Source organism: Chiloscyllium plagiosum, chromosome 33, assembly GCF_004010195.1.
Source record: "Chiloscyllium plagiosum isolate BGI_BamShark_2017 chromosome 33, ASM401019v2, whole genome shotgun sequence".
Lineage (NCBI taxonomy): Eukaryota > Metazoa > Chordata > Chondrichthyes > Orectolobiformes > Hemiscylliidae > Chiloscyllium > Chiloscyllium plagiosum.
In genome coordinates, this window is record NC_057742.1 from 28,125,866 (window position 1) to 28,152,472 (window position 26,607).

General features: G+C 41.2%; 1 protein-coding gene and 1 long non-coding RNA gene across 2 annotated transcripts in view; one reads left to right on the forward strand and one right to left on the reverse strand.

Moving 5' to 3' along the window:
* The window catches only part of LOC122539964, a 47,034-nt gene extending 44,403 nt beyond the window's left edge, over window positions 1-2,631 (reverse strand). The window contains exons 1-2 of the long non-coding RNA XR_006309219.1: window positions 2,538-2,631; window positions 88-195 (exon numbers count right to left, since the gene is read on the reverse strand). This is a non-coding gene — a long non-coding RNA (uncharacterized LOC122539964). The remainder of the gene's footprint in view (window positions 1-87; window positions 196-2,537) is intronic.
* Window positions 2,632-2,756: 125 nt separating this feature from the next.
* On the forward strand, window positions 2,757-25,890 carry phb (prohibitin). Its single transcript, XM_043675194.1, has 6 exons — window positions 2,757-2,949; window positions 8,779-8,940; window positions 9,117-9,259; window positions 12,877-12,993; window positions 18,043-18,138; window positions 25,018-25,890. The coding sequence occupies exons 1-6, from the start codon at window positions 2,862-2,864 to the stop codon at window positions 25,231-25,233; spliced, it is 822 nt and encodes a 273-aa protein (XP_043531129.1). The 5' UTR covers window positions 2,757-2,861; the 3' UTR covers window positions 25,234-25,890.
* Window positions 25,891-26,607: the final 717 nt, after the last annotated feature.

The following is a 26,607-nucleotide window of genomic DNA, read 5'->3' on the forward strand; positions in this document are numbered from 1 at the left end:
GAAATTCCCAACCTCGTTCACTCAGCTTGCAAGAACCTCATAACTTAGACAATTGTAGGGCAAAAGACGAGAAATAATCCTACTCACCAATCAGCTACTGTCTTATCAGGTAATGGTAAGCCACAGTCCTGCTAGTCTCACTGCATGTCGCCTCTCGATCCATGCCTTTTGTCCTTTTCCAGTACATCTCTTGTTCTGGATCATATATTGCAGTAAATATTAGTAAAAGCAGCTCTCTCCCACCATTGCATTGAACACCCACTTGATCTAAATTTCCAGTTCACTCATTTGGCTTTGTTGCACTCAGCTAAGTCTAATAGTCACTGAGCCATGGTGATTTCTTTTAAAACACAGTATAAGAAAAAGACATCCTGAAAGGTAATTTTATTTTTTATTCACATTAGAAGAGTTTAGGAGCAAACATAATAAACAGTCAAGTGCATTAATAGAAGGTTCTGGAGTTTTATTTTGGGAAGGGGAACTTAAAGGAAGAACTCATAGCTTGAAACAAAAAGGTTTTTATTTAAGTTTCAGTTTAGACAGCTCAGCTGGGTTCTTAGCTGAAGCAGGCACATAAAGTAGTTGCTGCTGCGAAAGAGAAAGGAGAGTTTAGAATTGTTAATAGGTTACCTCAGTGTAAGGGGTCTGATTTAAAAGCTCCAGACCAGAAACATTTGGTTAAAATTCTGACGGAGACTTATCTGCAGCTGAGGAAGTTTAAGTTTTGTAAGATGACAGCAAATGAGGTTTCTCATAGTAAAACGGGACCTTGATCAGATGGGTCATTGGGCCGCCTGGATGCTGCCTGACCTGCTGTGCTGTTCCAGCAATAAAGTTTCAAGTTTTGTAAGATGACAGCAAATGAGGTTTCTCATAGTAAAACGGGACCTTGATCAGATGGGTCATTGGGCCGAGGAGTAGCAGATGGAGTTTAATATAGATAAATGTGATGCATTACATTTTGGTAAGTCAAATTAGGGCGGGATTTATACCGTAATGGTCGGGGCCCGAGTGGAGTAAGTTGCCAAACAAAGAGAACATCAAGTGCAGATGCACAGTGGAGTCGCAAGTAGATAGGGCAGTGAAGGCAGTGTTTAGAATGCTTTCCTTTATTGGTCAGGGCATTGAGTATCGGAGTTGGTACATCATGTTGTGCTGTAGAGGGCACTGGTGAGGTCATTTTTGGAACACTGCGTTCACTTCTGGACTCCCTACTATAGGAAACATGTTGTTCAACTTGAAAAGGTTCAGAAAGGATTTTTCCCTTGAGGCATTGAAAGCTGAGGGGACACCTTACAGAAATTTATAAAATTATGAGAGGCATGGATAAGTTGAATAGCCAAGATTTGTTGTTTCCAGGGTAGAGGCGTCCAGAACTAGAGGACATAGGCTTAGGCTGAGAGGGGCAAGATTTAAAAAGGACCTCAGGGGTAATCTTTTCACGCAGAGACTGGTGTGTTTGTGGAACGAGCTGCCAGAGATGGTGGAGGTGGGTAAAATTACAATATTTAAAAGGTCTCTGGATAGATACATGAGTAGGAAGTGTTTACAGGAATATGGGTGAAATGCTGTCTTTTGGGACTAGATCAGTTTAAAATATCTGGTGGACGTGGAAGAGTTGGACTGTAGAGTCTGTCCCTGTGCTGTCTAACTCTAAGACTTGGCCAATTATATATTTTGTCTATATTAGGTTTAAAATATGAAGATCCATCAACCAGGTTTCTTTAATAAACAACAAAATTATTGATCTATTGTGAAACAAGACTTATTTGGCAAAGATGTAAAGATAACTATTCCACACTGTTTGCAATATCCCACATTATCTTCATTACCACATTACCCTGTTCTAAGTAACCTGAAGCTCACACTTGCACTCACAGCAGGAAAAGAGATATTTTCCCTGCAGTGACCACTTTCAGGGAAAAACATTTTGGACCAGTAATAGTCTTGAAAACAAAAAAAGATAAAGTGGGACATCTTCAGATAGCTGTCAGTCTTGCATTCTGCCATGTGTTACCAAGCAAAGGGCAGTTGCCTCCAGGATACTTGCAACCCACAGCTTGTTCCGAAACACAGTATCCATAAGTCTTCTAGTCATTCCTAAAAAGTACAATCCCATTCACAATGAATTCACAACAAATTTATTTCTGGAACAGGAAAACTAATCTAGGAACTCCTTCCCTTCAGACTGGTCACCAACTGCTCCAAACAAAATCCAAAACACAAACTGGGGGTGTACAAAGTTAAAAAATCACACAATACCAGGTTATAGTCCAACAGCGACACAATCACCTGATGAAGGAGCGTCGCTCCGAAAGCTAGGCTGTTTCCAATTAAACCTGTTGGACTCTGTCTCCATACATATTACCAAACCTGCACTTTCTGTTTTTATACCAATGTGAAATGTGTGTGTCCCTTTCTACCAGGACTGCTCCCAGTTTCCATCATTTTTCAACAATGCGCACTAGCTACAATTTATGAAAATATTTCATTACAAAAAAAGGTCAATGTAACCATTTAACACTGCGAAACGATACATTTTGAAGCTCAACTCCATTGCATTGAGGGTGAGGTCCACGTGGATCAGCCGGAGCGCGAGGCACACTGGGAGTTGTAGTGTCCCGCTCCATTTCAGACCAACCGCTTCCGGGATAGAGGACTACATCGCCCATAATGCATCATCACGCATTCACCAGCCAATGGTGTGCGGTTTTACTGCGGGAGTGAACGGGGCACTGAGCATGCGTAGCTGCCCCGTGGAGGTGACCGTGCGGCCTGGTTGACGGCGGCTGTTTGATTCTGTCCTTCAGGCCCGGCGATCAGTGCAACCCCTCCGCCCTTCACCTTCCCCCACGTTGGAAATGGCCACGAAAGTGTTGGAAACCATTGGCAAGTTTGGCCTCGGTCTGGCCGTTGTTGGAGGAGTCGTCAACTCGGCGCTTTATAACGGTGAGCCTCCCCTCCCCTGCATACATTTGTCCATAGTGCTCAAATAAAAACCACCATGAAAATAACATTTCTTAAAAAAAATCCAATTATCCAGCCAAAAGTCATCAAACCTTGGAGCCTGTCTTCTGTATATCTTGGCTTCTCTTAGTGTCCCTAAACAGTGCTCGCCCACTGACTGCAACACTAGAAGAGGCTGCAGGACGGCTTTACGTAGTTCTGAACTTAGAAAGTTAGTCTTTGGACTGTATCACCTTTAAAGTAGTTGTACAGACTGGTTAGTTGACAAGTACTGGAAGGGCAGCGACAGAATGTTGAAATTGGTAGTACAAATGTTATTTCTTTTGAGAGAGAGATGCTAGCATAATATTGGAATGCCATGATCCTGCAAATTTTATAGTATACTAGTATCTGTGTCATTATGGGCAGAATAGTCTGTGTCAGACTATTTATGGGCAGCAAGCGTGAATTCAGTCTGGTTTCCTCACAGCACATAGACATAGAATAACAATATAATGTAAAAGCTGTTATGATTTACATGGGTAACATGCTGGAAATCGAATTCAGCTATTGCCAGAGTTGTCATAACAGCAAAAGATTTTTTGTAAACTACGCAAACACACACACACACACACACACACACCCACACACACACACCCCCCCACACACACACACCCCCACACACACCCCTACTTCTGCCTGATGGGCCAGTTGTAGGAGAGCATTACCAGTTTTGGAGGGATCTTTGATGATGGTGATGGCAGCCTTTCTGTGGCAATGAGAATGTAAATGGAGTCCATGCATGGGAGGTTGGCTTCTGTGATGGTTTGGGCTGTGCTCACATTCTACTTTAGTTTCTTACAGTCCTAGGCAAAGCAGTTGCCATACCAGGCCATCATACACCTGGAGTATATGCTTTCTGTAATGCATCTGTAGAAGTTGGTGAGGGACTTTATGGACATGCTGAATTTCCTAAGCTGCCTGAGGAAGAGGAGGTGTTGTTGTGCCTCTTTGGGCTTCTGATAGGATGAAAGGAAAGAGCAGTTTAGAACTTGCCATCTTTGCATTGAAAACATCTGGGTCTGGTGATAAACCTTTTGGCTGGGACTGGAAGTTGTATTACAAACCAAACAAACACTCAAGCAATTATAAAAGATAAATTGTGGAATAAGTAAAGGTAAAACCTTTTTGATAGTTATATCATCACAAAGGCCTGTTACATACAGTAACTAAACCAAATGTGCTCTTTTCCACACCACATTGACTGAATGTGAATCATGCAGTTCATCACCACTGTTTATGATGCCATCAAAGTCTAGTAGCACACTTTTTCTCTCCCTGCAATGCTACCTCACCAACTGAGTAGTTCCAACATATTGCATTTTTATTTCGAATTTCCAGCAACTGTGGTATCTTCGCTACTTTACTGTGATCCACATTCTGATGCTGCAAGAACCACCATGAGAAAAGGAGTAAAGAAAAAAGAATATGTGCAGAGAACAGAAGGCATTTCTCACTGCATTTTTGTGGGATGTATTCTTTCTCTATCTCTGTCCTAAAACTGAGATTTAATATCCTCCCATTTCATTTTAAATGAACTGTTTTCAAGTGCATCTATGATCTGACCTACACCTCTTTTCTTATCGATTTTCTCAAAATGCAACCCCAAACTAAAATCTCTCATTCTTCATAGAGGGGGTCAGTTAGCTCAGTTGGCTGTTCAGATGGCGAGTGATGTAAAGACCGAAAGTTCCAATCCTGTACCAGCTAAGGTCGCCATGAGGTTCCTACCTTCTCAACCTTACTACTCACCTTAGGTGTGGTGACTGTCAGGTTAAACATGCCACTAGTCGCTTGTCTCTATTGATTGAGCAGTCCCAAGGGTCTCTGGGGCAATGGCTACTTGACCTATAACATTCATCATCCTTCTAAAAATTTAAAATGCAGCTGTACTTCTGACAGCAATGGAAAATGCTTTTTCAACCCATTTTCAGAAGTGAATAAACAATGAATCATTGAAATACCCATCTCCAAATATTAAGGTGAGATTGTTTATCTGAAGGTCTCCATGAACAATGTTGTATTTCAATCCTTTTCCATGAGAATGATAAATAAAGTTTTTAATTGGGTTTACAAATCTGCTACCCCCTGTCAAGGACCTTAAAACTGTACTCTCTGGTTATTGGTCCTCCTGAAACCAAACTAAATTTTTTTTTATCAAAAAAAATGTTCTTGTTTTTGAGTGGCTCCATTAAATATACACTGAACTTCCCTCTGCTTTCAGGACAGCCCCAGCTTTTCTTAGTTTTCTATTAAATTGAAGTTCTACATTCCTGGTATCATGAATGTGGTTGTAGGCAGTTATAATGTGATACTATAGCAGGACATATGCTGAGATGCAATTTGTTTTAATATATTTGTAGTACAGAATTAAGTAAAGGCACGCTCTAGTGCATTATTATATCAATAAGATCTGAAGGCAAGACCAAGGTTCAAATCCTGAATAGCCACCACCATAGCACCAAACCTCAGTAAGAATCTAACCTTCCAATGAGTAAAAAGGAAATTTAACAAATAATTTTAAATGTACACTTGTAATATACTCGTACTGCTACATGTGCGCACCCACTCCCTTTTAAGCATGGTTTCACGCTGTAAGATCTTTGATTGCTGGTCAACTCCAGCTTACTTTGGAAAATATGAGAAGATTGTTATGTCCATTGAACAGCTGTTTTTCTTTCCCCTTTAAGCATACAAGCTTCAAATTAACTCTTGCTGGACCATGTCTAGTGAATTGCATATGTGTGGATAAATTTAAGGTTATTTGTATTATTGTGGCCTTAATTCCCAGGAAAGGCTATAAAATACATGGCACCTACCTGCTTGAATTTCACTTCCAGTCTTTCAGGCAGATTTTGCAAGAATGGCTAAAGCTGTGTCTCAGAATTGTCTTGCATTAATTTACTCTTTGGTCTTCTGTATTGTGTTCTCATTGCTAAAGTTGCTGCATGGTAGTCCCCTTTTTCAGCCAATGCTGGAGGTTTTTGTTGCATAATCTGCTATTGATTCAGACGTTACAGCTGAAAAGGTCATTTCTTTCCTAATATAAACTTAAAGTTTAGTTAATGACAAACTCTTAAACTGTATCTAAACTAGCTGATTGTATAATTATTTTTAAAGTACCAGTCCCATTTATAGGGTTATTGGTGTGCATTGTCACCAGAATTTGTTTCCCTTCACCCTGTCATGAGGTCTTACTCCTTAATGCAGTTGTAATGAGGTAACTGAGGCCAAGTGACACCCTCATGGTGCTTGTGGCATAGTGGTATTGTTAGAGTGTTAGATCCAGGCGATTGAGAAGTTCGAAGATTCTGTTTGCTTTTCAGTATAACTATTATTTTACTCCTATTAAGTATTTTTTTTAGAATGCTGCCTTTAACCCCCCCCCCCCCCCTCCTGCAAGCAGCTCTAAGGTTTCTGCAAACAGTTTGCTGCTGTTGTTCTCCTAGTGTGGATATGTATTGAACCATAGGAGCTGAACGGAAGGGAAGCCCACTAGCTTTGTTTTCTACCTGGTAGGCTGCATAATGGAGGCAAGCCCTCAGTTCAGTATGTGCTCCATTGGCTAATGCTCTGTGCTGGGAGAAAACGTTAAACAGGCTGGCCTCCTTTAAAATTGGGCCTCATCCCACTAAAATCCTTTCTCATACAGTAATGCCTTTACTGTAGTGTTATATGGCAAGTCACTCCTCACTGCCCTGATTATAGGGAAAGGAGTATATGCCTGGTACTTTCACAAGGTGAACCCCAATCTGATGAAGCAGTCACGTAGGTTGAATTAAATCTGCATGTCGTTTCCAGGCTTTTATAATGAATAACTGGCATAATGGTGAGCATTTTAATTTGCATTCATATTAACTGTACATAAATACAGTGGTTACGAGAGCAGGTCAGAGGTTGAGTATTCTAACTCTTCAAAATCTTTCCACCATTTGTAAGACCTGTATTGGGAATATAATGGGATGCTATCCACTTGCTTGGATGAGTGCAACTGCCAAAAGCATTTGAGTTCAAGACCATCTAGGCCAAGCAGCCCACTTGCTTAGCATCATAAGTATTTGTTCCCACCACCACTAACTTTATGGTGTATTTGTAAGGTACGCTACAGAAATTTTTGAAGGTTGCTTTGAGAGCACTTTTCCAAGCTTGCAACCCCTGCTACCTCGAAGGATTAGGGTGCAGTCTCATTTTGCACACCACGTCCTCCAATATCACGTCCAATTTTCTTTGCATCCTGTCTTGGAATCATAATGGCTGTTCCTTCAATGTTATCGTGTTTAAATTCTTGAATACATAAGTAGGTGTAGATACACCACACAGCAGTTCAAAGTTGTTCATCTTACTTAAAGGTACCGGGGGATGATGTTGAGATAGTGTTCAAATAACGACTGAAATTGGTGAGAGGCAAAAATAGCCTTTATTCAGCAACCGCAAGTAGCACAAGTTCAAGGTGGCAATAGAATCCCGAAATACAGTTTTTACAATAGCCTACTTATACACAGTTCTTACATATATTAAAATTCCATTACTCTGGTGTTACATTGTTTTATCTATAGTACACAAAGGTTTGAGGGGCTTCTTGCCTGGGCGACAGGAGATATGTCAAAACATGTGCTAAGTATTGGCTGCTACTCCTGATAGGGTTAAGAGTCTGTCCGGTTTGCTTACATAATTTAAGAGGTGTTAGTCCTTTTGTCTTAAGTTATGATTTGAGGGTGCCAGTATTGGACTGGGGTGCACAAAGTTAAAAATCATACAACACCAGGTAATAGTGCAACAGGCTTATTTGGAAGCACTAGCTTTATTCCAAGAAATTAAGTTCTTTTAAGTTAGTAAATGTTAGTAAAAAATGCTAGGCCTCGATGCTGTAAATAAGTAGAAATTGTATCTGCACTTAATAAAAGAATAAAGGATGTTAAACTGATTACAGCGGCTGGGTTGTGAGATTTGTTTGTTATTTGCGGGTGTGAGTTTCTTTCTTTAATGCATTTTCACTTGAGCTGTTTTGACAGATTCTTAAAGGGATAACGGCCCAGTTAAAAGGTATTTAACAAGTACATACTAACTGGGGAACTGTTTGGTGTCCTGTGATCAGCATAAATGTGTGTCTAATCAGAAACAAACCCTGAGACAGGGAGAGGGAGCAAGGAAAAAGGAAATTTCAGAAAACTCCGAGCCCCAGAGGAGAGGCATTGAATCAATTATCCGAACAAAATACTGCCCGTCCATCTCATTCGGATCATCGAGGTTCCACTGTAATGGGTTTGAAAGGGTTGTTTTAAATTTGGTCTATCTTAGGATAGTAAAATACACTACAGAACTGCTGAAACCATGTTATAGTAAATAATGGGTTAGTAAAGGGTTATGAATGAGGAAACAGGAACCCAGTATTAATGAATATAATGAGCTAGTGAGTGAGTTAATAAGGATGACCTATAAACACAATATCGCACAGATGGACATTAGATGCAGACATTACAGGAAATGCTCCTGGCCCATGAATACAGTGAGGCAAACATTGGCCTCTTATAGGAGCAGTAGAAAAAGGGGGGAATTAGTGGAAAGTGATGAGGTACAGAATTGTCTGGCTGATATTATAAATTTCCTTTCAAGGTAATTGCTGGTGGTCACTTGTTTTCCATTGGTTTGTGAATAAACCTGCCTTTTAATAAGCATTTAATTCCTAATGATTAACTGCTACTAAATGACTCCACAGATTAATCATCAATACATATAATGCTGGTATAGTAACACCCAATTTTATTTCGCTAGTTGATGCTGGACACAGAGCAGTGATATTTGATCGATTTCGTGGTGTTCAAGATGTTGTTTCTGGAGAAGGCACGCACTTTCTAATTCCATGGGTACAGAGACCAATTATCTTTGATTGTCGATCACGACCACGAAACGTTCCCGTCATCACAGGTAGCAAAGGTGAGTTCATAAAGAGAAGTGGTTTGGTGTCCGTGTAATAAAGGTAAACCTGTGACGCTCCACGAATAAACTTGAAATGCTGTGTGCTAAGGAAAGTTTTCTACTTTTATGTATTTTAAGAAGTATCCACTGAAACTTTGCATAAAAATCAGACACTGAACTTCATTGTTTTACAGATTTACAGAATGTAAACATCACACTGCGTATCCTATTCAGGCCAGTGACCGACCAACTACCGAGGATTTATACCAGCATAGGTGAAGATTACGATGAGAGAGTACTGCCATCCATCACAACAGAAATTCTGAAGTCTGTCGTTGTAAGTGTCACACAGTTATGTAGGAGCGGATTCTGGATGAATACTAGAGCTAAAAATACTTTTACTCTTAGTACATTGACCAGCACTTGTCTGGACTCATCTACATGTGCATATTTTCCAGCACCAATCAAATGCATCTGGCCTGCCTTGCAACCATATTTCTGCTATTTACTTCACTATTTACTTGCAATTTAGTGAGGATTAAATTTGGAAGAAGGTTTTGTAGAGAAGAATGTGGCCAGTTGTTGATATTTGTGTGTAACATTCTAATTCACTACGATTTTTGTGAAGACTTGTAGCTCAGGTTGTGGTTCAGGTTGTAATTTTGCTCGCTGAGCTGGAAGATTTCATCACCATGCTAGTGACATCATCAGTGAGCCTCCATTGAAAACTCGTGTCCTGTCCGCTTGCTACTTGTGTCGTGGACTGTTGTGATATGTGATCTCACTTCTGGTTCTTTTTCTGAGAGGTTAATAAATGGGGTCCAAATCGAAGCATTTGTTGACCGAGTTCTCCGGTTTGAATGCCAGGCCTCTAGGAATTCCTGTGCATGTCTTTGTTCTAGCCTGTCCCAAGATAGATGTATTGTCTGAGTCAAACTGGTGTCCCTCGTTGCCTGTGAGTAAGGATACTAGTGATAGTTGGTCATGTCTTTTGGTGGCTAGCTGGTGATTATGTATCCTGGTGGCCAGATTCCTGCCTGTCTGTCCAATGTAGTGTTTGTTGCAGTCTTTACAGGGTATTTTGTATATGAAGTTCGTTCCACTGGTTGGCTCAGGGTTCTGTAGATTCATCAAGAGCTGTTTCAGTGTGTTGGTAGGTTTGTGGGCTACCATGATGCCAAGGGGCTGGAGTAGTCTGGTCTTTAATGTATGGTAATGCAGCTAGAGTCTCTAGGCGGGTTGTGTCGTCTTGTTTAGGTTTGTTGTAGAATCGGCAGACTGTGCTTATCAGGTATGCATTGTTCTTGAAAATGTTGTATAGGTGTTTTCTTCGGCATATCAGAGTGTCTGGGTGTCGCAGTGTGTTATGGCTCATTTAAGTAATGTCCTAATGCAGCTCTGTTTGAGTGTGTTGGGATGATTGTTCCTGTAGTTGAGTATCTGGTCTGCGTATGTCGCTTTTCTGTAGATGCTGTCTTGCAGCTTTTCATTGGCTTTTGTTCTACTGTGACACCTGGGGGGGCGGGGGGGGAGTCTGTTGTTCTCTTCCTCTTTAGTGGACCTTGTACCAGTAAGAATGTTGTTTGTGTTTGTGGTTTTCTTCTAATTTGTTCCATTTCATGATGACGAAGGTGTGATCCACATAGCGCATCCATAGCTTGGGCTGGATGCTGGGAAGGGCTGTTCGTTAAAGTCTCTGCATAACTGCTCCTGCCAAGAATCCTGATAACGGTGGTCCCATGGATGTCCTGTTGATTTATTTGTAGGTCTTGTCGTTGAAGGTGAAGTGGGTTGCGAGACACAGGTTTACTGGTTTGCGGATGCTGTCCTTGCTGATGGAGTTGGTGCTGTCTGGTGTTTATGTCCTTAGTTTGTCTAGTGGTGAAGCCGAATTTTTGTTTTGATGTGAATAGGGACCATGACTGCGTCATCCTAAACCTTTATGTCTTTAATGTTCACAAATTCCTAGGTTCATTGGATGGAGTGGCGTGAGTCTTCTACTAGGTATTTCAGTTTACAATGAAGTTCCTTTGCTAGTCTGTATGTTGGTGTGCCGGGAAGTGAGACTATGGGTCTGAGATAGGTATAAGGTTCACAAAAGAGAACAACAACAGACTCTCCTTCCTAGATGTCACGGTAGAATAAAAAGCCAACGGAGAGCTGCAGGCCAGCATCTATAGGAAAGCGGCACACGCAGACCAGATACTCAACTACATGAACAATCATCCCAACATACTCAAACGAAGCCACATCAGGACGTTATTTAAACAAGCCGCAACATGCTGCAGCACCCGGGAACTACGAGCAGCAGAAGAAAAATACCTAATACAACATATTCAAGAACAATGGCTATCTGATAAGCACAGTCCGCTAATTCTTAAACAAACCTAAACAAGACGTCACAACATGCCCAGAGACTGCAGCCACACTACCATACCTTAAAGACACCTCTGAGATGACAACCAGACTATTCCAGCTCCTTAGCATCGTGGTAGCCCACAAACCTATGAACAAACTGAAACAGCTCTTAATGAATCTAAAGGACCCTACCAACAACCAGCAGAATGAATGTCATATACAAAATACCCTGCAAGCACTGTAACAAACACTACATCTGACAGACAGACAGGAAACTAACCACCAGGGTACATGATCACCAACTAGCCACCAAAAGACGTGACCGATTATCACTAGCATCCGTATAGACAACGAGGGACACCAGTTCGACTGGGACAATACATCTATCCTGGGACAAGCTAAACAAAGACACGCACGGGAATTCCTAGAGGCCTGGCATTCAGACCGGAACTCCTCCAACAAACATGTTGATTTGGACCCCATTGACCAACCTCTGAGAAAAGGGACCGTAAATTATATCACTCACCACAACAGACCACGACACATAAAGAGGAAGCGGGACAGAATACCAGCGCTTCACCGGAGGGTCACTGATATTGTTACCGAGCATGGTGGTGATACGTTGGAGAGCAAATCTTCCAGCTCAGCAAGCAAACTTACAGCCTGAGTTCTAATCCACTTTACAGGCAGGTTTATGCCCAAAATAGAATTGTCATTAAAAAAATTGCTTATATGTAATGCATTTGTATTTTTATGACTTGGGTTCTGTTTCAAGTAGATAAGGAGGGTTGTGAATTTTCTGTCTCATTGATTTGAATATTAACAAATCAGAATAAATCAGGCATGGATTCATAAGTGTGCAAGTGTGGATTATTATTTTCTTTGGTAATGCTGTCACCTCGAATGTTAACATTTAGCCTGGGTTTCCTTAATTTAAATTTTTAAAATTAAGCTTTTTAAATAACAAGGGGTAGAGATCCTCTCAATGCAGTAAATAGTTCATACAAAGGAATGTCACCGCCACCTGCAAGTTTTCCTTCCAAGCCACACTCCATGCTGACTTGGAAATATCTTTGTTCTATCAGTGTTGCTGGGTCATAACCGTGAAATTTCCTGATAGCATTGTGGGTGTACCTGCACCGAATTGGCTGCAGTTAAAGGAAACCGCTCACCATTACTTTCTCAACAGTAACGGGGGATAGGCAATAATTGGAGTCCGAGCAAGCAAAGGCCATATTCACTGAATTAAAAGAAATTTCTGAGCCTGATGTTTTGCAGACAAGTTATATAATATTGTAGTGGAGTAGATATTTGTATACAGACAGCTTAAAGTGTCGGAGTAATCCTTCACCATCTAAACAAAGTTTGTGTCTGTGTCTTGAATGTGACTACGCCCATTCACTTTCAAAATGGAGTTATAACATAATTTTTTGCCACATTGCTGCCCGGATTTGACTTAAACTTACTTGCATCCAATGTCATCATTTCACACTGTTTTAAACACTTGTGCTAATTTGAAGTGTAAATTATGCTGATTTTATCTAATTCTTTTCGTGAAGGAGTTGACTTGTTAATTAAGAATTGGATGTTTTCTAGGCCCGATTTGATGCTGGTGAACTCATCACACAGAGAGAGCTTGTGTCCAGACAGGTTAGCGAGGATCTGACTGAGAGAGCTTCCACTTTTGGACTCATCCTGGATGATGTGTCTCTGGTACTGACATTCAAATTTCTACCTCCTTTCTTTGCTGCCTTTGTTTGTAGTAAACTGCTTTATTCTTGTAATTCAACATTAAAAAAGTATGTTTTCTTTAGGGGGAAATTTTGTGTAACTCTTGACAATATAAAACAACGATTCCCTTTAAATGACCCCATAATTATTGTTAGACAAATACTGCAGTACATTAGATACAGCAAACACCAATCAACAGCCAATTAATTAAATGACTGGATGATCAGGTTTTGTTGACATTAGCTGACTTGAAAAATGTTGGAAGAACTCCTTGTTTGATGCCAATAGACCTTTAACTTCTAACTGACCAGACAAACAGCAGCTTTCGCTTAATGTCTGATCTGAAAGATGTCAGAATCCAAAGCTGCTGCAGTAAAGTGTCTACGATAGAAGTCTGCAGTGCTGAAGGGGGTCATTCATCCTATTGCAGCTTGTTGCTATGTTAAAGCAGTCCCAAGCATGCCCAGCTCACATTTCTGTCTTCATCTATTCATAATATTTATCCAGTTTTCCTTAAGATCATTAAAAATGTTTGTCTTTTCCCCCATAGCAAATCTCTAATGGGATGTATTCCATACTCCCACCACTGTCTACGTGAAAATGTTGCCCCTTGGGTCTTTTTTTATATCTTTCCCCTCTTACCCTAAACCTATGCCCTCTAGTTCTGGATTCCCCCATGCCAGGGAAGAGACTCTGTCTGTTTATCCTATACATGCCCCTCGTGATTTTCTAAACCGTTATAAGGTCACCCATCAGTCTCCGACATGCCAGGGAAAACAGTCCAGCCTATTCAACCTCTCCCAATAGCTCAAATCCTCCAACCCTGGCAACATCCTTGTAAATCGTTCTGAATCCTTTCAAGTTTCACAACATCTTTCCGATAGGAACGAGACCAGAATTGCATGCGATATTCCAACAGTGGCCTAACCAATGTCCTGTACAGCTGCAACATGACCTCCTAACTCCTCTACTCGATACTCTGACCAATAAAGGAAAGCATACCAAATGCCGCCTTCTATCCTATCTACCTGTGACTCCACTTTCAAGGGTATGAACCTGCACTCCAAGGTCTCTTTGTTCAGCAACACTCCCTAGGACCTTACCATTAAGTATATAACCTGCTAAGATTGCTTTCCCAAAATGCAGCACCTCTCATTTATCTAAATTGAACTCCATCTGCCACTTCTCAGCCCATTGGCCCATCTGATCAAGATCCTGTTGTAATCTGAGGTAACCTTCTTCACTGTCTGCTACATCTCCAATTTTGATGTCATCTGCAAACTTACTAACTATAGCTCTTATGCTCACATCCAAATCATTTATAAAAGTGATGAAAAGTAGAGGACTCAGCACCGATCCTTGTGGCACTCCAGGATTACTGGTTACAGGCCTCCGGCTTGAAAAAAACTCTCCACCACCACCCTCTGTCTTTTACCTTTGAGCCAGTTCTGTATCCAAATGGCCAGTTCCCCCTGTATTCCATGAGATCTAACCTTGCTAACCAGTCTCTGTTGGGGAACCTTGTCAAACGCCTTACTGAAGTCCATATAGATTACATCCATCACTCTGCCCTCATCAATCCTCTTTGTTATTTCTTCAGAAAAGCTCAATCAAGTTTGTGAGACATGATTTCCCACATGCAAAGCCATGTTGACTATCCCTAATCAGTCCTTGTCTTTCCAAATACATGTACATTCTGTCCCTCAGGATTCTCTCCAACAACTTGCCCACCACCAACGTCAGGCTCACTGGTCTATAGTTCCCTCGCTTGTCCTTACTACCCTCCTTAAAGAGTGGCACCACTTCGGCCAACCTCCAGTCTTTAAGCACCTCACCTGTGACTATCGATGATACAAATGTCTCAGCAAGGGAGCCAGCAATCACTTCCCTAGCATCCACAGAGGTCTAGGGTACACCTGATCAGGTCCTGGGGATTTATCCACCTTTGTGTTTCGAGGCATCCGGCACCGCTTCTTCTGTAATATGGACATTTTTCAAGATGTCACCATTTATTTCCCTACATTCTACATCTTCCATGTCCTTTTCCACAGTAAATACTGATGCAAATACTTGTTTAGTACCTTCCCTATCTCCTGCGGCTTCACACAAAGGCCGCCTTGCTAATACTTGATGGGCCTTACTCTCTCCCTAGTTACTCTTTTATCTTTAATATATTTGTAAAAACCCTTTGGATTCTCCTTAACTCTATTTGCCAAAGCTACCTCATGTCCCATTTTTGCCCTCCTGATTTTCCTCTTAAGTATACTCCCACTGCCTTTATATTCTTCTCAGGATTCACTTGATCTATCCTGTCTATACCTGACATATGCTTCCATTTTTTTTTTATCATAACCTCAATTTCTTTAGTCATCCAGCATTCCCTATACCTACCAGCCTTTCCTTTCATCCTAACAGGAATATACTGTCTCTGGACTCTTGCTCCTCATTTCTGAAGGCTTCCCATTTTCCAGCCGTCCCTGTGAACATTTGCGCCTAATCAGCTTTTGAAAGTTCTTGCCTAATACTATCAAAATTGTCTTTTCTCACTATTTTAAAACTAATAGAATTATGGCCGCTAGCCCCAAAGTGCTCCCTCACTGATACCTCAGTCACCTGCCCTGCCTTGCTTCCAAAAGTAGGTCAAGTTTTTCACCTCTAGTAGGTACATCCACATACTGAATCAAAAAAATTTCTTGTACACACTTAACAAATTCCTCTCCATCTAAACCCTTAACATTGTGGCAGTCCCAGATTATGTTTAGAAAGTTAAAATCTCAATGAACAATAGAAGTCAAGTTCAAGGTTTTTGAACTGTATAGAAGAGGCTACTGAAAATTTAATGTACATGAGGTATGCATTAAACATTGCCCTTTTTCTCATTGTTTTGCCTTATGGTGAGTTATTACTGCTCAAAATCTCATTGAGCATTAAGTAATTTGATTTAATGTTGTTTACTGCGGTACATTACTTGATCCAAATGGCACCATTTAGCACAGTCTCCAACACTCAGCCGTGAGGTCCCTCCCATGCTGCACTGCTGCCAAGGTCTTCACTGATGGCCCCCAACCTCAAGGCCACAGACTGCCTGCCAGATCTGCTTGTCTACCCCAGCCACGCTATGACTTCCACCACAGAACATCTATTCCTGAGAGCCTGCACGTGCCACCATTGCCCGCAGGACCCACCTGAAAGGTTGGTGGTCTTCACGCATCAACCCACCCTCCCCCCAAACCAAGATGGCAGCTAAAATGATGGGGCCTCTCCTGCAACTTCCAATCAGTGAAAAACACCTGAGCCACCATCTCCCTCTGGATCAGGGTGGGCCATGAGCCCGAGCATGACCGACATATTGATCTGGAGGAGAGGGAGGGAGGGAGGAAGGCCAAGGCCTGTCAGGATTCATAGCCCTCTCAGCAGTGACTGCAAGTGGTTCCAGTAAGCAGCAGGCAGGAGCCAGCAGTGGAGCCCCTACAGGCTGCCCATAGCCCAAGGAGCAAAGTCCAACTCGGCACAGACCCTGGAGAGAGCACTGCACCCTCCCTGCAATTCCAGAGGGGCCACTGCAGGAGGAATCGTTTTAAGAATGTTAGAGTTCTCTGTCCTGATTACAAGTTTATTTTATTTTAATTGTTATTTCAGTTGTCATGTGGAATTTAACCATTTAAAATAGACATTGTACTGTTTCTAACCTTATAGGTATAACGTTTTAATTTTTAAATAAGAATTGTGCTGAAAGAGGCCCAATGGAACCTGACTCCAGGTTTGAATTTGATTTCTATGGGAGTCAACAGTTAGTTCTGATTTTTCAGAACCTCTGACATTTACAATAGATTCCCTACAGTGTGGAAACAGGCCCTTCGGCCCAACCAGTCCAGACCGACCCTCTGAAGAGTAACCCACCTAGACCCATTTCCCTCTGACTAATGCACCTAACTTATGGGCAATTTAGCATAGCCAATTCACCTGACCTGCACATCTTTGGATTGTGGGAGGAAACCCACGCAGACAGTTGCCCTCGGCTGGAATCGAACCTGGGACCCTGGTGTTGTGAGGCAGCAGTGCTAACCACTGAGCCACCATGCCGCCCCAAAGTGGAGACATCCTGTCAGTGTTTTGTGTAGGTTGTTTCCCAGTAAACTGAAATACACAGAATAACACTTTATCTGGTCCCTGCTAATACAGGCTCAGTCTCATCAAGCACAGAACAATCAATCAGCCAGTGGGATTGTAAGAGGTTTTCACTGTGGTCCTTTCCCATATCATCATGATCGGCAACTCCAATTTAAAAACACTCAGCAATAATTTAATTTTGAAAAATTAACAGCATTTGAAAAGAATATTGGGCAACTCGTGCACACTCAATGTTGGGATATGGATGGTGGCACACGTTGATTACTCATGGACAGTAATTCTCCTAAAATTAGTGGGATATGAGTGTAAATAATGCAACAGACTTGTGTCTGGAAGAACTGGTGAGAGTTACATCTGGAAGTTTGAATTGCTGTGTGTATTTTGATGTAACTGTCGTAGTGTATGTCTTATTAAGGGAGAGATTTGTCAGGGGCATTCTTGGACAGCATGTACTAAGTGCATTTACTATCTTGAGAATCTGATTATCAATAAGTTGGAAAATAATTTATCTACAGTGTTTTCCATGTTTCTCTCAAGCTTTTTAATTACAGATTCCATTGTCAAAGGGGATAAATCTGAAAGCAGGTTAGGTTCTGTCAGTGTCTTTATGCCACCCAAAACTCTTTGCTACAGTGAATTTAACAAAACAAGCATCTTGTTACCATTTGAGACCGTGAACTTGCACGATCTGCAAGAATTTATCGACTTCAAACTGCAGTACGGGAAATGCAGAAAACAAATCCTGCTTCCCTGTTCATTGATCAGTGACTTAAATTACAGCAGTCATGTATTTTAAACTGTAATGCCCCAGTCCTCGGGTGTGTATTATTTGAGTAGCCGGATGTATTTTTGATTATTCACTTAGTATCACTCATCTTGAAATGTATCTTTTTGTTTCAGACACATTTGACCTTTGGCAAAGAGTTCACGGAAGCTGTAGAGCTTAAGCAAGTTGCACAACAGGAAGCTGAGCGAGCCAGATTTGTTGTTGAAAAGGTTAGTGTAATTGCAGTAGGTTATATACTTGAGTGGTTGGCAAGCAAGATGACAATTTGTGACCTGATTTTTTTTTAAATCTAGCATTTATATTGTTTAGTATTTAAGTAGGGTGCAGAGAATCACCAATGTCACTGAATTGTTACAGTGCAGAAGGTTGGCCATTTGGACTATCGTGTCTGCACCGGTGTTCTGAGCATTTTAACTTAGTGCCAATCTTCTGTCTTTTTCTGACATGTTGTTTATAAGTAAATAACCATTCTCTGTCCTCTTGAATGCTTTGATTGAACCTGCTACCACCATCATACTTCCAGACAGTGCATTCTGGACTGTCACCAATTTTTTCTCACCTCGCATTTGCAAAATATTTAAAACTGTCCCTCTAGTTCTTGATCCTTTAATGTGTGGAATAGGTTCTCCCTATCTACTCTCTCCGGGCTCCTCTCAATGATATAACCTATCAAATCTCCTAGCTTTCTGTCCAAAGAAAATAGTCCGAGTTTTCTTCATGAAATCCCTGGAACTCATAAACATCTTCACCCCATTGCATGCACATTCTTCCTATAATGTGGTGCCTAGAACTGAATACAGAGCTGAAGTCTAATCTGTATCTGAGACAAATTCTTCACACCTCCCTACTCTTGTATTGTATTGTATTTTCTTGTTAATGAAAACTAGAATATTGTATGCTTTATTTGTATTGCTACACCTTTAATGACTTCTGTATATCTTTACTTGAATATCTCTGTTTCTGCATATACTTTGGAATAGTGCCTTTTGTTTTTACAGTCTCTCCATGTTCTTTATTCCAAGTGTTAGCACCTCACACTTCTCAATTTCATCTGCAACGTGTCTACCCATTCCATCAGTTGTCAAGAGCCTTTCTAAGTTGGAGACTACCTTCCTTGTTGTTTACAATTTTCTCGGGTTGTGTAGTCTGCATATTTTGAAATTGTCTCATGCACACCAATACCTAATTGTTTATATGTATATGTCAGGAAAAGTAAATGTTCCAATGCCAGTCCCTGGGGAACTCCACAATAAACCAGTTTAGCAATCACGTTCCTACTTACTGTCATTTTCACTCACATCACCTATGCCTTTCCTTATTAATCTGTGGCACTGTATTGAATAATTGTTCTACAGGTTCCACCCCCTTGGTCAAAAGCGATTATAATGTTTGCCATTCTCTAGTGCTCTGGTGCCGCAGTCATGTCCTCCAATTTGTTGGTGGATTTGTTCTACAATTAATTGATTGTGTGGACAATCACCTGACTTGCATAGAAATGAGGTGAACACCTTTAACAGGTGGTTAAGGAATGAAACTTTGTACAAAAGCTCAAGTAGCTGTCCAGTCCCTTCAGGATGAAGCAGTTGAATGTTTTCTAAACAGCCACCTGTGCAAGTGCCAGGAACATTGCGTTGAGACGTTGAGTCTCTTCCAAAAGGCATGAGTGAAAAATCTGATTTGAATATGCCATTGTTTGTTGTGGACCCTTGGAATTGTCACATGTTAAGTCGCCTTTTATGGAAGCAACACCAGTACATGAGAGGTTGAAGGATAGATGAAGGAAGTCCTGACAATGCACAGGAGCAGAGAGAAGTTAGAAATTGTTTAAGACTCCTCAGAGAGGAGAACGAGACAGGCACATTCCAGACTACAGCGCTGTGGTTGTTGATGATACAGGTGCTTGTAGTAGAGGAAATACCATGCAATGAAGTAATGAATGCACAAGCTAGAATGAAAAATACCACAGAAGGATTTGTGAATGAAGATGATTTTTGACACCATGAGGATGGTGTTTGGGAATTATTTGAGTAGTTAGCCGAAGGCATTAGTTTACAACATGGGAAAAGAGGAAAGCTACATGAATTATAATAGGCAGTTTATAGAGCTTTGAAGCTAAACTGGAGTAGAGTGTGTGGTGCTGGAAAAGCACAGCATCCAAGAAGCAGGAGAATCAACGTTTCGGGTATAAGCCCTTCATCAGGATGCTGCCTGACCTGTGCTTTTCCAGCACTATACTCTCAACTCTGAGCGCTAGCATCTGCAATCCTCACTTTCTCCAAACTAATCTGGAGGTCAGACACAACACTGAGGTTGAACATTTTCTAGTTTGTGACAAGCCAAGTGAATTGAAGACTGATTTAAAATGTTTTTGTGGGAACTGAACAGAAATGGTTTTCATATTGTCATTGCAAAATGGAGGCATGTAATTAATCGAGCTTTTGTCCATGAATGAACCCATATTAGGTTTAAAGGATCTGGCCCTGGTATGAATGCTACACAATAACCTAGATACTATTCCACAGTGTGGCACACCTTGTATAGCAAATGGTTGTTCAACAGTATGTACTCTCACTGACACTGGATGGTTAGAATTCCTATGAGCTCAGACCGGTTTTAGGTGGTCGGTTCATCAGCAGACCTCCCAATGAATCTGGTGCTTGTTGTAGCCATGGTTTGTTTGGGAGGTCTGTCTTTATACCTTTTCATTATATGACAGTGTGCCATATAATAGCTGTTAATGCTTGCCCATTTAATTGCTTTTTAATGTCGTCCCTTCTCTGTTCAAAGACATTGCTGATATATTTTTCAGGCTGTTTATTGAAAAAGGCAGAGGCAGTTGTCTGGAGTGTTTTGCCTAATACTGTTATCAATTTCCAATGCTACAGTGCAGGAGGTATTTTATAATCTCAAACAATAGGGCCACCATTCTCTCCCAGCTCTAGCACTATTAAAAAATTTTGTTTGCAGACTTTAGAAAATATATCTTGACCAAATGTCCCATCCTGTCTGAAAACAACAAATGCTGGAGATCACAGTGGGTCAGACAGCATCCGTGGAGAGTGAGCAAGCTAAAATTTTGAATCGAGGTGACTCTTCGTCAGAGCTCTGATGCTGAGTTCATCTAGACTCAGCGTTAGCTTGCTCTGTCTCCATGGATGCTGTCTGATTTGCTGTGATCTCCAGCTTTGATTGTTTTCAGTACAGATTTCAGCATTTGCAGTAATTTTCACCTTCCCATCTAACCTCCTTGTTCTCATACCCACAGCGCAGTTCTTCAGTCAGGGTGTTTCTCCATCAATTCCGCCTCCTGAGGCAAACTTACCACAGAGCGTTCTTCCATGGCCTGTTCATTGTCATTATCTAAAACAAAAGAGTAATTGTATAATTCAAAGTGGTTAATATAATGCAGGAGAGGGGAAGGCAGCGGCATAACAGTAATGCCACGAGGCTAATAAGTCAGAACCTCATGCACTGGAAGTACTCTAGATTTCATCGAATTGCAGTAGCAATTTAAGTGTTCACCTCATTTTTGTCCAATACAGTACAGTCACCTGATTATCCGCACAATCAATCAATTGTAGAACAAATCCACCAGCAAACTAGAGGGGCTATTTGTGGTGCCAGTGGACTGGTGTATTGAAACCTTCATAGTTTTTTTATTTTGAACAGTGTGAGAAAGATAAGCCCAGAACTTACAGATCAGTCAGTTTAACGTTGGGGAAACTTGTAGAAACAATTATTCACTACAGTGCCACACAGACGTAAGAGAAAAGTCTTGGGGCCAGTAGCAATGTGGTTAGCATTATAGCAGCTTCAATTCCATTCACTTCTCACATGCAACGTCCACCTGCAGTGTTTTGGATTTGGAGTTGTTTTGAAAATTAGGTTTCTTTTACACATGTACAAATGCCAGTGTGCACTGAAAATCTTTACAACCCAAAAGTACAATGGTAATTCAGAATTTCAAATATTTTCCCATTGTTTTCTCAACTGTATTCCACTTGGAGTGGGAGGGCAAAGATCCAGTGGGCGTGGTCCATGTAGGTACCAGTGCAATAGATAAAACTAGGGCAGAGGTTCAGCTAAGGGAGTTTGAACAGCTCGGAGCTAAATTACAAAGAACCAACAAGGTGGTAATCTCTGGATTACTCCCTGAGCCACGAGCGAATTGGCACAGGATCAATAAAATTAGGAAGGTAAATGGGTGGCTCAAAGATTGGTGTGGGAGAAATGGTTTGAATTCATGGGACATTGGTGCCAGTACTGGGGAAGAAGGGACCTGTTCCGATGGGACGGTCTTCATCTGAACCGTGCTGGACCTAGAGTCCAAGTGAATCGTATAATTTGGACTGTAGACGGGTGGAGGGGGCTCAGTTATAGGGAAATCAGAAAACCCGAATTAAAGGAGGAGGTAAGAGTGCAGAACTCAGGAGAGGTTATTAAAATCTCTAACACAGATACAAATAGAACAGAGTGTATGGAAAGGGATAATAATCAAACTTCAAGCACCCTGGACAAACGAATGACAATGAGAAGAGAGACAGTTAATATAGGACTGAAGGTGTTATATCTGAATAAACGCAGAATAAGGAATAAGGTAAATGAGCTTGTGGCGCAGATTGAAATTGGCAGGTGTGACACAGTGGGCATCACGGAGACATGGCTGCAAGGGGATTAGACTTTGGTGCTGATATACATCCTAATGAAAAGATAGAGGGAGCGTATTTGAGGCAGGCTCTGCCTGCCTTGCTCCCCCTCTGTCTCAGGGCTTATTTCTGAGCGGACACACTTGTGTGTAAGGAACCTGCAGCATCGTGGAGGCCCCCGCCCCCCCAATTTCAGACCAATGGGATTGACACAGCGAGCACTTAGTTCGCTGCCCATTCAGAAGACTGGGCAGCAGCACACCACACACGAGCTCCCGCACAGAGAGTGGACATTGGGCAGCTGGGCAATGACGCTGGTGAGATAGTAGTGGGAAACAAGGAAATGACTGAGGAGCTGAATAATGTCTTTGAAGACATGAATAATATCCCAAACATTCTAGAGAGTGAGGGGGCAGAGCTGAGTATGGTGGCCAACTCCAAGGAAAAGGTGCGAGAACAATTGAATGGTCTGAAAGTAATTAAATTATCTGGACCAGATGGACTACACCTCAGAGTTCTAAGGGAGATAGCTGAAGGGATAGTGGAGGCGTTAGTGGTGATCTTTCAGGAATTATGAGAGTCAGGGAGACTGCAAAATCACTGCTTGATATCCCTGTTTAAGAAGGGAGTAAGACAATACAGAAAATTACAAAACGATTAGACTAACCTTGGTCGTGGGTAACATCCTCGAACCCATTGTGAAGGATGAGATTTCTGAATACTTGGAAGTGTATAGTAAAAAAGGGCAAAGTCAGCAGGGTTTCATCAAGGGGAGTTCATGCCTAACAAATCTGCTGGAATTCTTTGAGGAAGTAATGTGCAGGTTAGACCAAGGAAAGCCAATGGATGTTATCTACCTGGACTTCAAAAGCTTTCTTGACAAGGTGCCACACGGGAGGCTGCTGTGTAAGATAAGGGCCCATGGTGTTAGAGGCAATGTGCTAGCATGGATAGAAGCTTGGCTGTCTGGCAGAAAGTAGAGAGTGGGGATAAAAGGGTCCTTCTCAGGATGGCAGCCGTGACAAGTGGTGTTCTGCAAGGTTCCGTGTTGGGACCACAACTTTTCACTTTGTACATTAATGACCTAGATGTTGGAACTGAGGACATTTGAGCTAAGTTTGTAGACGATACAAAGATAGGTAGAGCGACAGGTAGCATTGTGGAGGCAGGGAGCCTGCAGAAGGATTTGGACATGTTAGGAGAGTGGGCAGATGGAGTACAACATGGGAAAGTGTGAGGTCATGCACTTTGGTAGGAAGAATAGAGATATGGACTATTTTCTAAATGGGGAGAAAATTCAGAAATTTGAAGTGCAAAGACTTAGGATTCTCTCAAGGTAAACCTGCATGTTGAGTCAGTAGTTAGGAAGCCAAATGCAATGAGCGCATTTATTTTGAGAGGACTTGAATATAAAAGCAAGGATGTACTTCTGAAGCAGTATAAGGCTCTGATCAGGCCACATTTGGAGTATTGTGCGCAGTTTTGGGCCCCATATCTCAGGAAGGATGTTACTGGCCCTGGAGCGGCTTCAGAGGAGGTTCATGAGAATGGTCCCAGGAATGAAAAGCTTAACATACGAGGAACATTTGAGGACTCTAGGTTTATGCTTGCTGGAGTTTAGAAGGATGAGGGGCAATCTAATTGAAACGAACACAATATTGATAGGCCTGGACAGAATAGATGTTGGGAAGATGTTTCCATTGGTAGGAGAGACTAGGACCTGAGGGCACAGCCTTAGAGTAAAGAGAAGACCCTTTAGAATGGAAATATGGAGAAACTTTCTTCTGCCAGAGAGTGGTGAATTTATGGAATTCATTGCCCCAGAAGGCTGTGAAGGCCAGGTCATTGAGTATATTTAAGACTGAGATCAATAGGTTCTTGAGTATTAAGGGATCAAGGGTTACAGGGAGAAAGCAAGAGAATGGGGTTGAGAAACTTATCAGTCATGATTGAATGATGGAGCAGACTCAATGGGCTGAATGGTCTAATTTCTATACCTCTTTCTTATGGTCTTTGTTGAAAACAGTAAGTTGTGTTGCAGACTGGTTCTGTGTGGGCTCTGCTGGCTTAATGAAAAGCAGGGAAGTGAGTTCATTCTGCTTGTACTCTCAGTATTCACAGTTCAGAATGATTACAGGCATGCCTTCTAAAACTAAAATATTCATACATTTCATTTTAAATATCCTTTATTTACCAAAAATGATGAAGAGCAATGGGTTAATTTATAAAAACATCTGTAGCAATGTCTTAAATAATATCCTGAAAATTGCTGTTGCCCAACTATTGCAACTTTTTTCCAATCTGTTTGATATTTTAAAGGCAGTATTTTCATAGTGAGACTGGCACTTAACAATTAACGATTCCCTGTTTACCATCCCAAATATGCCTGCTCATACTGTAAAATCTATTTAATTAACACAACACTTGCATCTGGTTTGCTAGGCTGAGCAACAGAAAAAGGCAGCTGTGATTTCTGCTGAAGGAGACTCCAAAGCTGCCGAGCTGATAGCTAACTCTCTCTCAAAAGTTGGCGATGGCTTGATTGAACTAAGGCGGCTTGAAGCAGCAGAAGACATTGCCTTCCAACTCTCAAGATCCCGTAATGTAACCTATTTACCGTCTGGGCAGTCAACACTACTCCAGCTACCCACACATTAACAGAGAACTTTGTCATATTGTATTGTGTGTCCAAGATGGCTAACTTTTTTTCTATATACTTAATGTCCATTTCTCAATATAACCTTTCATACAGAAAATTCCATTGACAGATGAGGATTAGAAAGAATGATGTTAAGAAATATCAATCAATAATTGGTTCTACATTTGATTTTCTTTCTATTGTCTTTACTGAGTGCTGCACTTGGCTTTTTGCCAATTGTGGCTGATGTCGTTTATACTGTCGTCTGTAGTAATCCTCCTGGATAACAATAGAATTTGCTAGCTAATAGGCCACAAATAGCAGGAGATGACAAAATTCATTTTTAGTTAAATTACTGAAAACTTCTGCATTTCATCAGAATGTGGAGCAGATTGTTACTCAAATTCTGCAATTTACAGTGTGCAGTAAAAAAGACATGCATTTTGCGACAAAAGCATAATGTGCTGGAAATTTGGGATTAAAATCAGTGGAAGTGTGACTAATGTCGTGACTGCTGTTTCAATACAAAGCTGAAGAATGCTTCAGAGCCTTATTATGTTTCTGTATCCATTCTGTACTTTGCATAGCCAGTGTGTAAAGGTATATTTAATGATTTGTAATGGATACACAAATTTTAATTTCTTTTTAAATCAAAATAAATGCACTGATGCCACTGATTTTTTTTTTGTGTTGTAGTCATTCATTTTGAACTGCAACTGATGTGTTTTGTTACATATGCTGACTTGCCTAGATGGCATGATGCTGTTGTACAACATGGAATGACACTGGTGAAATACGTTTAGTTCTATATTCATTACTCCCAATGTTTCTTTTATGTTGGGTGGGTCGGTGTTCATTCTTCATTTCCCAACATGAAGGAACCAGAAAACCTCCACAAGGTACTCTTGTGTAGGCCCTAGCAGTTGGTTTGTGATAGTTTCATTAAAGACCTGAAAGGCTCATCTGTGCTTGCAATTCACTGACCAAGGGGCTGGGTGGTATGGGGCTCACAAACTTTTGACGAACAGGAGCTGTTTCTCCCACTTAACAGTTTTGAACACTTATATAAAATTTATTTCTGCAAGGAGGCTCCTCGAACTGTTGTTTATCTCTGAACAACGTTAAAAATCACACAACACCAGGTTAGAGTCCCAACAGGTTTATTTGGAAGCACTAGCTTTCCCGGCACTGCGTCTTCATCAGGTGGTTGTGGAACAGGACTATAAGAGACAGAATTTATCGCAAAAGGGTTACAGTATCATGGAGCTATAATGGTATATTAAGCAAACTTAGATTGAGGCTTTCATCTTTTAGAATGGGATATGCTAGTTTTGGTTCTTTAATATGTAAATCCCAGAACTCATTTTGTTACATTCTCAAGATAGCTTCAGCTC

Coding starts and splice junctions, on each gene's coding strand:
- phb (XM_043675194.1), top strand. CDS start 2,862: ATGGCCACGAAAGTGTTGGAAACCATTGGCAAGTTTGGCCTCGGTCTG. Junction 8,941..9,116: donor CGTCATCACAGGTAGCAAAG/GTGAGTTCATAA, acceptor ATTGTTTTACAG/ATTTACAGAATGTAAACATC. Junction 12,994..18,042: donor TCCTGGATGATGTGTCTCTG/GTACTGACATTC, acceptor TTTTTGTTTCAG/ACACATTTGACCTTTGGCAA.